Here is a 15,236-nt window from a genome sequence, read left to right on the forward strand (position 1 = left end):
TCAGAGAAAGATGAATACCATATGATTTCACTCATATGTGGAATCTCATGAACAAACTAAGCTAACAAGCAAACCCAAGACAGACTCATAGATAGAGAGTGGGCTGACAGCTCTCTGGTGAGTGGTGGGGCCAAGAGCAAGGAGGCAGGGGCCATGGAGGAAAAAAAGAGAGAAAGAACTCTGGACTAGGTCAACAGTGTGGTGACTGTGCGGGGCGGAGGGAGGGGGGGGTGAATGAGGGTATGGGGGGATAAATGGTGATGGAAAATTTTTCAATTTAATTTTAAAAAAAGAATAACTCTGGCCTACATATATAGAGCAATGCCTAGAGAAAAGAAAGCTAATGTCAGGTTTTAGAATAATAATGGTAATAACAGTACTAATGATGATAATATTCTTGATGCCATTTGAGGCCCTTGGAAAGACATTTCTCAGCCTTTTACCTATTCTCTGTTCTTTAAATTTCTATATCTATGGCAGAATTAAGTTCATATGGGTTAAAGGTTAAATGTAAAGAGATCTACTTTAAAAAAAAATAAACCTGAAAGAGAAGTAACAGACTTGTAAATAAAAAAGGAATTTCCAAGCTCAGAACCAATGGTATTTTGTGATGTTTAACATTTTAATTTAAATCATACTGGGGAATTTTCTTCCTTGGTTCAATACATTAAAAATAAATAAATGTGTAATCTGTAAAAACTTTAATTATAGTTAAAAGACAAACTGGATAAAGTGCTTGTGTTAAATATGACAAAGTGGTATTAAGAAAGTTGTACAAGTCAAAAAGAATACCAAATACGTACATAAATTTCTCATACATAAAGAGAAAGGGGAAAATGTAGTCAGTTTATAAACATTTGCAAATTATTCAAATTCAATAATAATTTTCAAAAATTTAAATCCTTTTTCAGCTAAATTGCAAAGATTTTGAGCATCAATATCCAACTCTGTGGTACAGTTTAGAGGAGTCTTCTTACATATAATCTTTGTAGAACAGTAAACGGATGCAATCTCCCTGGAAAGAAATTGGTTGATAAGTATGTCTTAAAAATTCCCATATCTTTTAACAACACCCCTCTCCCCAAATTACATTTGGGGAATAATTCCTTCAGCATAATCTGAAATGTAGACAAATATTTCTGCATGAAGATATTTATTGCAAGGTTGTTTGAATAGAAGTCAGCTAAGTGTCTAGCATTAGGGGAGTGGTTAATTATAGCTCATGATGAATAATCAGCAGTCCTTAAAACAATATTTATAAAATGTATCTAATGGCATGTAAAATTATTAAAGAAGGTTTTAAAATTGCATATGCAGTATGAACTCAATCCAGAATAAAGACTGGATAAGAATATGCAAAATGTTATAGTATTTGTTCCTGGAAGATTGAGTTACTTGTAACTATATAATTAAATTGATCATTTCATAGCAGACTTAGACTTGTTTTGCTGTTTAGGTAATTTTAAAATTTTATGCATTTACTATAGCTTAGAAACGAAGGTGAAAGAGGATAAGCTATGTTTCTCTGAAAAAGAGAAAACAAAAAGCAATTGTCAGGTTCTGGCCAGTCTGGCTATGTGGTTAGAACATCAGCCCATGCACCAAAGGGTCGCGGCTTCAATTTCCAGTCAAGGGCCAGTAGCTGGGTTGCAGTTTCCATCCCGCATGTGGGAAGCAATCAGTCAATGTGTCTTTCTCCCTTCCCTCCCTCCCTCCTTCCCTCCCTACCTTTCACTCTCAAAAAAATCAATGGAAAAAATATCTTCAACAACAACAAAGCGGTTGCCAGTGTCTTAAAGTGTAGCTCTGTTATTATATACATTTCATATATATTACAAGAGGAAACTGGTTTGGCATATACTGCTTGCCCTGGATGAGGTGAATTAATTAGACCACCATGGTACTCTTCCTGTTTATTAATTTTTAAGAGGTACTTATTCTAGTATGTTTCTTGATAAAGGAATCTTTAAAATGTCCATTTTTATTTGTTATAGTATGTGCAGAAGCTTATAATCCTGATGAAGAAGATGATGATACAGAGTCCAGGGTATGTAATTTACTGAATAAATTAATTTTAAATTACTCCTGTATTTGGGTAAGGAAAATAATAATAATAGGAAAGATGTTAACAAACATAATGGAATTATTTTGACTGTTTCTTTTTCTAGTCTTATCTCTATAGCTTACTTCTCATTCAACTTCTATAGAATTACTTTAATCCAAAGATTCTCTTTGGCTAAAGGAAAGGTGAATATAAAAAATCACTGCAGTTGTGGTTTTATTTCTTTTGTAAAAATACAACTTTCTCATAGTGATTCCTCCAACTTTGTTCTTCTTTCTCAAGATTGTTGTGGCTATTTGGGGTCTCCTGTGTTTTTATATAATTTTTTGGAATTTTTGTTCTAGTTCTGTGAAATACACCATTGGTATCTTGATAGAAATTATGTTGAATCTATATACTGCTTTGGGTTTACTGTGGGGTTTTTTGGTTTCAGAGTAAGCGTCTGTTATTATAAATTAGCAGGAATAGAAGTCTCATCCCAGTATTTTTCTTTACTAGAAATACTAAGAAAAAAATTATCGCTGTGAAATGAGTCTTGACTTGGGTTGGTGAACACATAATACAGTGTACAGATGATGTCTTGTGGAATTGTGCATCTGAAACCTGTATAATTTTTTAACCAGCATTACCCCAATAAATTCAACAAAAAGGAAATACAGGAAAATGATACAATAGTTACTAAATAATACAAGAACAAAAAAATCAGAGCAAAATAACATCTAAAGTGTCAGTATAGCAGTTGTTATTCTTTTTAAGTCTATGAGTCTTTATAGTTTGCTCAGAAACTGATTTCTTGGAGGTCCTAATGTTTTTGTAAAAATTTGTTCATTTTGGTTTGAAGCAAATTTTTAAGCTGTGTTCTTTAGCTTTGTTTTTCTATTATTTATTTAGTAAAAAGTAAGCTAAATTAGAGATTACACTGCCTGGAAAATGGAAGTAATAATTTACCTTTTTTTTGTGTGTGTGTAATGCTTTACAAAAGTCCTCCTTTTTAATTTGGCCTTTAAAAATATAAACAAAAATCTATTTCTGTAGCTCTCAAAAATACTTCAATAAGATTGAGTTTTAATATAGAAAAGCAGATACTGCATCCCTAAGTCATAGCATCAGTAAGCTTCCTGAAATATATGTAAAATCCAGTGGTAGCAAGATAAGGAGACTTATGTGACCAGCAGATTTTCAAGGAACTCCCATTTCACTCCTTAATGTGGCAATTCCGGCACCAGAAGGGTTGGGGAGAAAGATAGAGAACGAATAAGGAACAAGGACATTGATGTAGAGACCAGAGTTGGCTTAGCTTTCAGGGATTGGTGACTGGATATGTCACATTTCTGGTAAAGTAGAGCATTTTGCAAGTACACAAAAGTTATCCAAGTTTTGGTTTGCCAACATGGTGCCCAGCATGTTGGACCTAGAAAGTTAGTTCAACAATGGTCACATGGTATCCCCAACTTTTTCTCTCTGAGGATAGAGTTTCTCAGTGGCAAACATGTAAGATTGGTCTCAATGCATTTCATGAAGCACGAAATAACTTTTTAATTTGTGTTACTAGTTAACCTTCCTTAAAGTAGAGAGGAGTGAATTTTGGTTGGCATGATTTAGTTAATACCCACATTTTTAAAGTTTCTTGTATACAGTGAGTTAGTAGTCACCAAATCTGGGTTTGTTTGTTTTTTCTGTGTTTATGTGTCACCTTAGAATGTAGTTTGAGATGAATATTAATTGGTGAACAAAAGTTTGCATATATTATATCCCTATAGGAAAAAAATGCAGTGACTGCCTCTCTCGCTGGCTAATAGTCTTTTGCGCACACAAATAGGATGTATATATATGTACACAAATACATATATACTGTAAATTTCCTCAATTCTTATTGGGCCTATGATTTTCATTAATGTTTAGCCATCTGAGATGGGCTTGAAGTGCTGATTTTCATTTCCCATTGTAAGTTCTAATATGTCCATGTGCATAAAACACACCACTACCTGAGTCTGAACTTGCTAACCTGGGGGGACCACTCCTTTGAAAAACATTCAAGTGCTATCCAAAACACTAATTTGAAAAGATACATGCACCGCTGTGTTCATTATTTACAACAGCTAAGGTATGGAAACAACCTAAGTGCCCATCAATAGATGATTGGATAAAGATGACGTGGAACATGCAGGGTGGGGCAAAAGTAGGTTAACATGTGTGAATGTGGGAAACAGTGTATTCCTGTATTATGATTTATTATGTTATTTTCCATATGAACAACTATTAACCTACTTTTGCCCCACCCTGTATATACAACAGAATATTACTTGGCCATAAAAAGAATGAACTCTCGCCACTTGTGATAACATGGATGGACCTAGAGGATATTACACTAAATGAAATAAGTCAGAGAAAGACAAATTCCACTTGCTATTACTTATATGTGGACTCTAAAGAAGGAAGTAAATGAACAAAACAGAAAAAGACTCAGATACAGAAAACAAACGGATGGTTACCAGATGGGAGAGGAGCTGGGGGACTTGGTGAAAAAGTGAAGGGATTAAGAAGTACAAAGTAGATTCAGAATAGACATGGAGATGTAAAGTACAGCATAGAGAATATAGTCAATAATATTGTAATAACTATTGTGTCAGATGGGTACTAGACTTAGAGGGGGGATCACTTCATAAATTATATAAATGTCTAACCACTGTATTGTACACCTGAAACTAATACAATATTGAATGTCAGCTGTAATTGAAAAATTAAAAAAAGAAAAACATTCAAGTGTATTAATCAATGTGCAACCCCTCCCTGAGACAAATTGTATTCTTTTCCCCTACTTAGTGGGCTGATAGGTGTCCAGTCACCGAAATAAACCTCAGCACTCACAAATCTTCCTTCTAACATCCTACTAGGAAATTTTGTTCCTCACAGGTAAGAAGAGGAGACTAATTGTTTGTTTATTTAATTTTTTTTTTAGATTATATATCCAAAAACTGATGATCAAAGAAATAGATTGCAAGAGGCTTGTAAAGACATCCTGCTATTTAAGAACCTGGATCCGGTAAGATAAATCTCAGTAATAGAAACGGTTTTTTTCAGTATCTGTGTGAAGAACTGTGCAGCGTCTTGGATTTCACTGTCTTTACAAGCTAACACCACCCGAGCGATGTAAAGGCCCCACCGTGGGTGCCTGCACACCAGTGGGTTGCATGAGGAACACTTGTGTTGAGCTTGGGAGGTCCACGCTGTTGGAACAAGGAGTAAGCAGACCTGCTGTTTGTCTGGGGGAAGACATTATCTCCTCCCTCTCAAAGTTACAAGCTAAAAACAAAGCCCTGAGAAATGGCCCAGCTGAAGAGAAGTTAGGACCTTGCGTTCTTGGTACACCCAACTGGAACATGCAGGGATGTGCAGGGCCCATCTGGTAATAGTAACTATATTCTAATCTATAACTTATACATGTTTTCAAAATAACATTTGACTTGGTCTTCAAGGTAGGGATTTTTTTTGTTCTTTGTAAGGAGTTTGAAATTTCTAGACTTTGGTTTTGGGTGTGTTCCTAGAATACCCTCTCTCAGTGTGAATGAGCATGCTGCTCAGATTTTGCCCTGTTTTACATCCACCATCACAGAAGATGCTCATTCACTGCCATACAGTCATTTGGGAAAGAGTCCCTGCTGCCGTGTTCCAACGGTGAACAGAGTCAACTTTGATGACTTACCTCACCTTTTTTTTTTTTTGGTCAAACATTGTCAGTGTCTTAGTTTTCAGATTGATGGCCTAGAGAAGAAGGCGTTACATCTAGACCCACTCTTTTTAAGGTGAGGTTTACTTTAAAAGGCCATTTTTATAAAGAGGAAGGTACTGCATTATGCCAAGCCTACACTGGGTCTTATTACAAACATATTTTTAAAAGCTCTTGTTTCTAATACCGTTTATGTTTATATCATGCTCTTCAGGAACTTGGATTACATTTTGTGACTTTGGAGATCTTGTTTTGGGACCACACATTGTAATTTTTGACCAGTTTGACCCAGGTCCTCCAAAATTATCCCTTAGCTTGCAAAACTAGGAGCTTTAAAGAATGGGGTTGCTGGTTATTCTATCTAATAATAGAAGACTAAAAAATGGAATTAAGATAGAAAATTTAAGCCGAAACCGGTTTGGCTCAGTGGATAGAGCGTCGGCCTGCGGACTCTCGGGTCCCAGGTTCGATTCCGGTCGGGGGCATGTACCTTGGTTGCGGGCACATCCCCAGTCGGGGGTGTGCAGGAGGCAGTTGATCGATGTTTCTCTCTCATCGATGTTTCTAACTCGCTATCCCTCTCTCTCTTCCTCTCTGTAAAAAATCAATAAAATATATTAAAAAAAGAAAATTTAAGAATCTAGTGTAGCCCTGGGTGGGTGGCTGAGTATCTTTGCTTAAAGTGATTATTTTTATAAACATGGGAATTATTTTAGACATTTTTTGCTACTTTGTTGAAAGTCTTCAATATATATTTTAAAGGTCTTCAGTATATATATTTTTTAACAAAGAAAAAGCTAGTTCATGAAACTACTAATTAATGAATTATCATTATTGAATGTTTTATAGGTAAAAAGCAAATATTATTTACATAGTTGTTTCCAAGAGATCTTTTATGGAGTGCGAGCTCAAACCATTTTGACTTATTTCCCCCAAATACCTCACTTTCCCTTCTAGGAAAGATACAGAATATAAATAAGTAAAAGTTAATTCTACTCAGCAAATTACCACCTATAATAAGAAACTTATCCTCAAACTTGGCAGATTGAAGGCCTTAAGTTAAGCTCTTATTTCAAGTAGCTTTCTAGTTTTTTATGGTATACATTTTTTTACAGTAGCCCAATGCATTTATTTGAATTACATGTTCAGTGTCTATAATCTGCTTATAATGCAGCAACTTCTTTCAGTTCAATTCCTTGACTACCCACTATGCCCCAAGGCCTGTCTAGAGTGTTGAAGGCCACAGAAATACTTAGACGTGGTATTGTCCTCTTGGAACGAAAATTGAAGAGGGATTCAAATACGCATACAGAGCAATTGGGGTAAAACATGATAAATGCTGTACTATGGTCAGGGCACTAAGAGAGGATGAGGGTCTCTTAGCCTCACCCGAGGATTCAGGAGGCTGGAGAAGCCACCTCAGAAAATGAGTAGGAGACTGCCAGTTGAGAAAAGTACAGAGTGTTAGCACTAGAGCCTCAAGTGGAAGACATCCAGAGGTGGGAGCTCAGACTTGTGTTCTGTGACCATTCCTGAATGCCCCGCTGTAACATGGGACATGTACTGGACGCTGTGGGCAGGCACAACTGAACATTTTAAGCAGAGGATGTGACAATCAGATGTGTCTAAGGTCATGGCTGGTGGCAGCCGAGAGGGTTGAGTTAAAGACAGGAGAGTGACAGGGCAAGGACACAGGAATGGAGCTCGGTGGGGAAACAGTGCCATGATCCAGGGAAAAGAAATGGGCCCAACGAGGGAAGGGGAAAGGGATGGTTTCACAGAATATTCAGGATTAGCAGGAGCTGGTACTTGCTGATGGAATAAATTGGGACCTGACTGGAAGAGTCTGGGATGACGTCCAGTGTCTAGCTGGAATGATGTGAAGAAAACTCCACGGAGGAACAGGAAGCCGTTAATACTGACTAGCAAGAACAACAATCTTGGCTTCGTGTCTACTATCTCATTTGAATTTCCTGAAGTCATTGTTTATCCTGAAAATCTTGCACCTCCTAGGCCTCAGAACATTCTTCCTTGGAGTGCTTTATATTCATACGCTAAGCACAGCATTTATAATTATTAGTCTCTTTGAAGATATTCTTTTCATGAATATTTTAAGGCTCAACTCAGTAGGCCATTTTTCTTCTGAAATATTTCTAATATGAGGCAAACTGAAATAATTTTCCTAAGCTATAGGATAGTCTCTTTCCTTAATGGAGAATAAATTGTTATTTTTAAAAAATGTATTTTTATTAATATCAGAGAGGAAGGAGAGGGAGAGAGATAGAAACATCAATGATGAGAGAGAACCATTGATCGGCTGCCTACTGCATGCCCCACACTGGGGATAGAGCCCGCAACCCAGGCATGTGCCCTGACTGGTAATTGAACTGTGACTTCCTGGTTCATAGGTTGATGCTCAACCACTGAGCCATGCCAGCCGCGTTAAATTGTTATTTTTAAGTGAGTCGGAGCCCTTTTACTGAGCTCAGCCTTGAAATTGCATTCTGTAGGAGAATAATATGTGGATTTCCTACAGTAGTTGTCAGTCATTGTGATAAGCCTCTGCATATTAACTGTTTCCTACGTTCTTTCCAGTCTGTGCATAATTATGGGGAAATTATATTTTGATTGACTAGAACAGACACCTGTCACATAGAGAAGTTCTAGAAGAATTCATTGTGCTGTATTTTTTCAGGAATTACTTTTTTATATATCCATATATGCATTCTTAAGCTTTATAATGTTTTAAAATGCAGCTAATTCAAAGATAGCAAAAATCCTTACTATAGCTGTGTTTTTCAGCTGTGTCTCCATTTGACATTTACAGCCAGAGCTAATCAATAAAAGTAATATTACCCCTCTATCTGCCCTAAAAGAGTTGAAATACAAACAGTAAGGGAAACAGAATATTAGTAAACCACTTAATCAAACTTCATAATTTTGATAGGCGGCCATATGTTGCCTGGCCTGTGAACGCACCTGGGTAAAAGGGCCCCTATGGGGTCAATTAGCACCACAGTAAGGAAGCACCATTTTACTGCCTTCTTGGCATCCTCTCAGCCCTGGCTGCTGTTTCACAAAGAGATGCCAGCGCTCACACCGAGACCCAGGGCCGGGGAGGAAACCACTTCCTGGACCATCACCATGGTCCTCCCAACAGTTTTTCTTAGCTCACATGAAGATGCAATGTTACGTTCTCTGTTTAAATGGAGAATTTGGTTTTTTAAGAAATTAAAAATGTTAAATCAGTATACATATACAATTTACAAAGATTCAAAAAGAACAAAGGAGTAAAAATTCTAAAACAACAAAAGAGTAGTCAGTGAAAGTAACTCTCCCTGTCATCCCTGTCTCCCAGCAGCCCATTTTCAAAGGAGCCAAGTTCTTTTAGCTTTATCATGTGTATTTTTCCAGGATTGTGCTATGTATATGTAAGTATAACCTTTTAAAACTATTGGTGGCAGCAAATTCTACACAGTGTTCTGCCCAGATCTTTTTTTTTTTTTTTACTTAGTAATATGTCTTAGTATTTGTAGAGATTCCATAATCTTTTTAAAAAGTATTTTTATTAGCATTAATTTATATATAAAAGCTAAAATTGGTAAGATGTGTTATGAAGCTAAATCATGAAAATATTAACATTTTGTTGTTGTCTAATGTATTAAAATTGTGTATATAACAAGAGGGCCTCAATGGCAAAATAATATTGAAAAAGAAGAACAGGTTAGAAGATACACTTGCCAGTTTCAAAACTTTTATTACAAAGCTACAGTAATCAAAGCAATGTGTTACTACTGCCCTAGTTGGTTTGGCTCAACGGATGGAGCATCAGCATGCGGACTGAAGGGTCCCAGGTTCAATTCCAGTCAAGGGCACATGCCCGGGTTGTGGGCCCGATCCCCAGTAGGGGGCATGCAGGAGATAGCCGATCAATGATTCTCTCTCATCATTAATGTTTCTCTCTCTCTCTCTCTCCCTCTCTCCATCTCCTTCCTCTCTGAAATCAATAAAAATATATTTAAAAAAAACACAAGAAAACATAAAAAAAAACAATGTGTTACTGGCATAGGGATAGACATATAGAACAATGGGATAATGGAGAGTCTAGAAATAAACCTTCTACATCTATGACTATTTGATTTCAACAAGAATTTGAAGACCACTCAATAAGGGAAAAATAGTCTCTTCAACAAATGGATATCCACACATAAAAGAACAAAGCTTACCTCCTACTTCATTCCATATATAAAAATTATCTCAAAGTGGATCAAAGACCTAAATGTAAGCCCTAAAACTATAAAACTCTTAGACGAGAACACAGAGGTTTGCTTCATGACCTTGGATCTAGTAGTGGATTCTTAGATGCCAAAAAGCAGGAGTAAGAAAAGAAAAAAAGATAAATTGGATTTCATTTAAAAAAAAATTGTGTATCAAAGGACATTATTTAAAAAAAGTGAAAAGACAACTTACATAATGGGAGAAAATATTTGCAAATCATATGTATGATAGGGGCTTGGTATCCAGAATATATAAAGAACTCGTACAATCCAGCAACAAAAAGAGAACTCCACTCAAAAATGGGCAAAATATAGGCATTGATATTTCTCCAAAGAATATACACTGAGTGGCCAGATTATTCTGATCTCTGAACACATAATAATCTGGCTACTCAGTGTATATCCTATATAATAAAAAGCTTATATGCAAATTGTCCCCTCGACCAGGAGTTTGACCAGCAGGCAGGCCGGCCAACCACCCATGTCCCCTCCCCCTGGCCAGGCTGGCCGAACCCCACCCATGCACAAATTCATGCACCAGGCTATATATATATATATATATATATATATATATATATATACACACACACACACACACACTCACACACACACACACACTCACACACACACACATACATACACTGAGTGGCCAGGTTATTATGTGTTCAGAGATCATAATAATCTGGCCACTCAGTGTATATACAAATGACCAATAAGCACATGAAAAAATTTCAACATGGTTAGTCGTTAGGGAAATGCAAATCAAAACCAGTTCACCCATAATAAATGGCTACAACAAACAACAACAACAGAAAGGAAACTAGCTGGTTTGGCTCAGTGGATAGAGCGTTGGCCTGATCCCCCCCTGGCCAGGATGTGTGCAACCATTCAATGTGTCTCTCTCACATTGATGTTTCTATCTCTGTGTCTCTCCTCCTCCCTTCCACTCTCTCTAAAAATCAATGGGGGAAAAAATCAATGGAAAAATATTCTCCGGTGAGGATTAACAAAACAAACAAACAGAAAAAGGAAATTAAGTGTTGGTGAATCAGTCCACTTGTTTTCAGCTGTGTCTCAGTCCCAACTGAGCCAACTGTTTTCCAGCCTGATGGTGCCCTGAGAGTTGGTCGAACACTTCATGCTGCAGGCCCATCTGTCCTACTTTGGGCTGTGCCCTCTCTCTGCCACCTGCCATCAATTTCCCCTTCCCGTACTCTATATTGTGTGTATTCATACCTTCATATTGCCTATGAAATGTTCAAAAAGAAGGGAATCTCATGTGGTCTATTCGTGTTTTTCATCCAGAGCATCTTGTTTCTTCAGTCTGTTTTCCACTTGTATCCCTCTCCCCGCCCCCAACCCAATCTAACTTCAGCTCCTTAACTTAAAATAACAAGATGCCTGGTGCACAAATTCGTGCACCAGTGGGGTCCCTCAGCCTGGCCTGCGGGATTGAGCCGAAACTGGCTCTCCGACATCCCCCGAGGGGTCCTGGATTGCAAGAGGGTGCAGGCCAGGCCAAGGGACCCCACTGGTGCACGATCAGGGCTGGGGATGGATATGGGAGGTTGGCCAGCCAGGGAGGGACTGTGGGAGGGCTCCAGGGTATGTCCAGCCCACCTCGCTCAGTCTCGATTAGCTGGACCCCAGCAGCAAGCTAATCTGGTCGGAGGTCTGCCCCCTAGTGGCCAGTGCACGTCATAGCAAGCGGTTGAGCAGCCTTAGCATATCCTATATAATAAAGAACTAATATGCTAATTAGACTGAACAGCAGAACAACCATCCAGACAACTTCCAGACGAAGCCAGGGCTGCGAGGGCCGGCCAGGGTAGCCGGGGCTGCAAGGACCGAGCCCCTTGCAAGAACTTCATGCGTCGGGCCTCTAGTCATTAGCATATTACCCTTTGATTGGTTGAATGGCCAACCGGTTGACCGGACACTTAGCATATTAGGCTCTTATTACATAGGATTGATTTTTGCCTGGTGGGCAAGTTAGTGTTGTACCCTTTTAATACCCATAGAGAGTTACTTGATCAAGTGTTCAAAGCTAATAAGTGGCAAAACAAATAATCCTCTTAAGTCGTTTGACTTTTCTGTTATTATGCATCATACTATGTTTCCATATCCATTTGTTTTGTCTATTTGAAGCCCTTTGAATTGTTTCTGTGTTTGTTCTAAGGATTTCTTTTACCTCTTATTTATTCTCACTAGCTGAAGTCTATCCTTAATCCTTGTTAAGGGCAGCTTTTGGTTAATAGATTTGATGTTTCTGGCTTCAGTTTTAATAAGCCTTCTCTAGGGTGGTAAATGGTTGCTTCTTGAAGAGAATATTAGTGACAAAGAATAGTGATAGAATATTCACCACAATCATTTTTGGTTTTTGCTTTTGTTTTTTAATAAGTATATGTATTTTTAAATATATCTTTTTATTGATTTCAGAGAGAAAGGGAGAGTGAGAGAGAGAGAAACATCAATGATGAGAGAGAATCATTGATTGTCTGCCTTCTGCACATCCCCCACTGGGGATCGAGCCCACAAGCTGGGTATGTTCTCTGATCAGAAATTGAACTGTGACCTCCCAGTTCATAGGTTGACACTCAACCACTGAGCCATACCGGCTGGGCTGTTTTTCTTTTTCTTTTTCTTTTTTTTTTCAGTTTTTGATGCTAGACCAAAAAGGACTGGAGTCAGGATTTAAATTTACTAAGTAATTGCACTTACATGCATAACCCATGGACACAGGCAATAGGGTAGTGAAGACCTGGGGTGGGGGTGGGAGAAGGACTGGGAAGGGGGTGGGGAAAGGGAGGAATAGGAGATATCTGTAATACTATTAACAATAAAAAATATATAAAAAATAAAAAAGATGTAATTGAAAGAAATTACAAATGTAAATTCACTAAGTATTTAGGTAATCTCCATATAAATTCTAGTGATGACTAATATAGGGAAGTTTTAAAAACAGATTTTTTTAAAGATATTTGCAGTAGTTCTTTGCTTAACCTGGTCATTTTAGTTGCTAAAAGTTTATGTGGTTTGGTGGTTGATTTTTCGTGTTAAAGTGGTGATAATTGCAAATATTCTGAAATAGACTAATTATAATTACTTTCGTTTAGATATTGAATATGAGAGTAAATATTTAATCATATTTGTATGTGGTCAGAAAGACTGCTGTGTTTCTTTTTTGACATGACTTAATAGCAATGGTGATATTTCCAATTCTTTGCACTTGTTCACAGAAATATAAAGCTAATTATGATTACTTAAGAAAACCTGTTCTAAGACCCAGAAACAAGGAGGCATGGATCAGACTGTCGGGCCTCAGGGGGAGGGTAGGGAAGGGTGGGGGTAAAGGGGGAGATCAACCAAAGGACTTGCGTGCAGGCATATGAGCCTAACCAGCGGTTAAGGACAACAGGGGGGTGGGGGCATGTGTGGGGAGGGGTGTGGGATGGGAATGGGGGGACGAGGACAAATATGTGATACCTTAATCAATAAAGAAATTAAAATAAATAAATAAATAAGAAAGAAAACCTGTTCTAGATAAACATAAATATTATATCTTTTCTTTTTTAAAAAATAGGAGCAGATGTCTCAAGTATTAGATGCCATGTTTGAAAAATTGGTCAAAGAAGGGGAACATGTAATTGATCAAGGTGATGATGGTGACAACTTTTACGTAATCGATAGGTAAGTTTTGCATAACTTCCCTACTGAAATGTAACGAACCTTTCGTGTAAAATTTCAATTGTTATAATGATATCAAACTAATACATAGTTGCTTTTGCCTCTTTACTCTTATTATTACCTAATAGCACTGTAAGCCCGCTCTGAATGCTTTTAGGGGTAATTAGGTAAGAGTTCTAAAATGTAATGGAGAGCAGTCTGAACTGAGTCTTTATTTCTTCACTTTTGTAAAGTGATGATGACGTAGTTATGAGACAGTTGGTGTCCCCAGCTCTTCTCGCTTTGTGTGGGACACAGATCGTCTCCAGCCTGATTTATTGCATCACATTTGCTTCTCTGGGTACAACTGTGTTCAACTCAGAAGTCTTAAGGAAAATTATTCACCATCTGTCAGCTTAGTCCTCATTCCTTGATCTTGACTCTGGGTGCTTCCTTTCATAAATCAGTAGTACATGCTCTCTGGATCAAGGGTTTTCACTGATGCCCCCATTCCCTCATCCCACATGCCCTGGTGACCTTAGGGAGCTGGTGCCAAGGCAGTTGTAGCCAGGGCCGTGGTGGAGTCTGCTTTTAGAACCGAACAGAACCACTTGTCTCATATGTAAGTTAAAGTCGTGGATTTGGTATCATTAATGGCTTTCATCAATGAAACACCTCAGAAATTTATTCAACTGTTTTAACTGTATTTGATTGTAGGGGCATATTAGAACCCCACATACAATACAGGATTAATCTTCTCTTAGTAGGTAGTTTGACTATAATAATTCCCTTACATTTGTCTGTAGCACATCCTTTTCAGGCAGATCCTAGTCACCCATTTGACAGGTGAAAACTCCCAGGCACACAGAAGTGACGTGAGTAGGTTAAGATCGCCCAGATGATGGGTGTAGAGCCAACCCCACAGCCAGTTCTCTCTGTGTTCTTTCCATGCCTGAGGCCTCACGTTATCGGGGAAGGGATCTGTATAAAAAAAAGCGCACAGTATTCTAACAGATTTTAGATTCATGATTTCAATTGGCCTATGGCTTATTTTCTTTCTCATCAGCACACTTATTGTATATTTTATCTTATTCAAAGTAGAAAATGTAGAGAACAGTTTTAGTGCAAAAGTGTAAATCGTATGAAGTAGAAGAGAATCAATCTATACGTGAAAAATAATTATTCATGAAAAAAATCTAAATAGTATCCTTGAAACAGCCATTCTATCTGTGAATGGTATTAAAAGCCAGTTATTCCCTTCCTTATTCATTAATATCTTTGTCTATTTTTTTACGTTTTTGTTTGTATTGTAGCCATTCCTGATCCATTTTTTAATAAAAGCCCTCCCTTTTTCGTCTGTGTTAGGCTTTAACCAATAAGATAAAGCCAAAGGACTGTTTGCCATCACAGGTGCTTCAGCAAGCCTTGAAACCTTGTTCTCTGATACCCTACAGTACATGGAAAGACAGCCCTCCACAGAAGCGTGTAGTTCACATAAATATAG

General features: G+C 37.7%; 1 protein-coding gene across 1 annotated transcript in view; it reads left to right on the top strand.

The window, feature by feature from the left end:
* PRKAR2B (protein kinase cAMP-dependent type II regulatory subunit beta) overlaps positions 1-15,236 on the top strand; it is a 73,498-nt gene that overhangs the window by 41,773 nt on the left and 16,489 nt on the right. The window contains exons 3-5 of the mRNA XM_079785398.1: positions 1,995-2,047; positions 5,022-5,105; positions 13,650-13,756. Of these exons, the coding sequence (XP_079641524.1) occupies positions 1,995-2,047; positions 5,022-5,105; positions 13,650-13,756 (244 nt within the window). The remainder of the gene's footprint in view (positions 1-1,994; positions 2,048-5,021; positions 5,106-13,649; positions 13,757-15,236) is intronic.

This window comes from Cnephaeus nilssonii (assembly GCF_951640355.1).
Source record: "Cnephaeus nilssonii genome assembly, chromosome: 12".
NCBI classification, from domain to species: Eukaryota; Metazoa; Chordata; class Mammalia; order Chiroptera; family Vespertilionidae; genus Cnephaeus; species Cnephaeus nilssonii.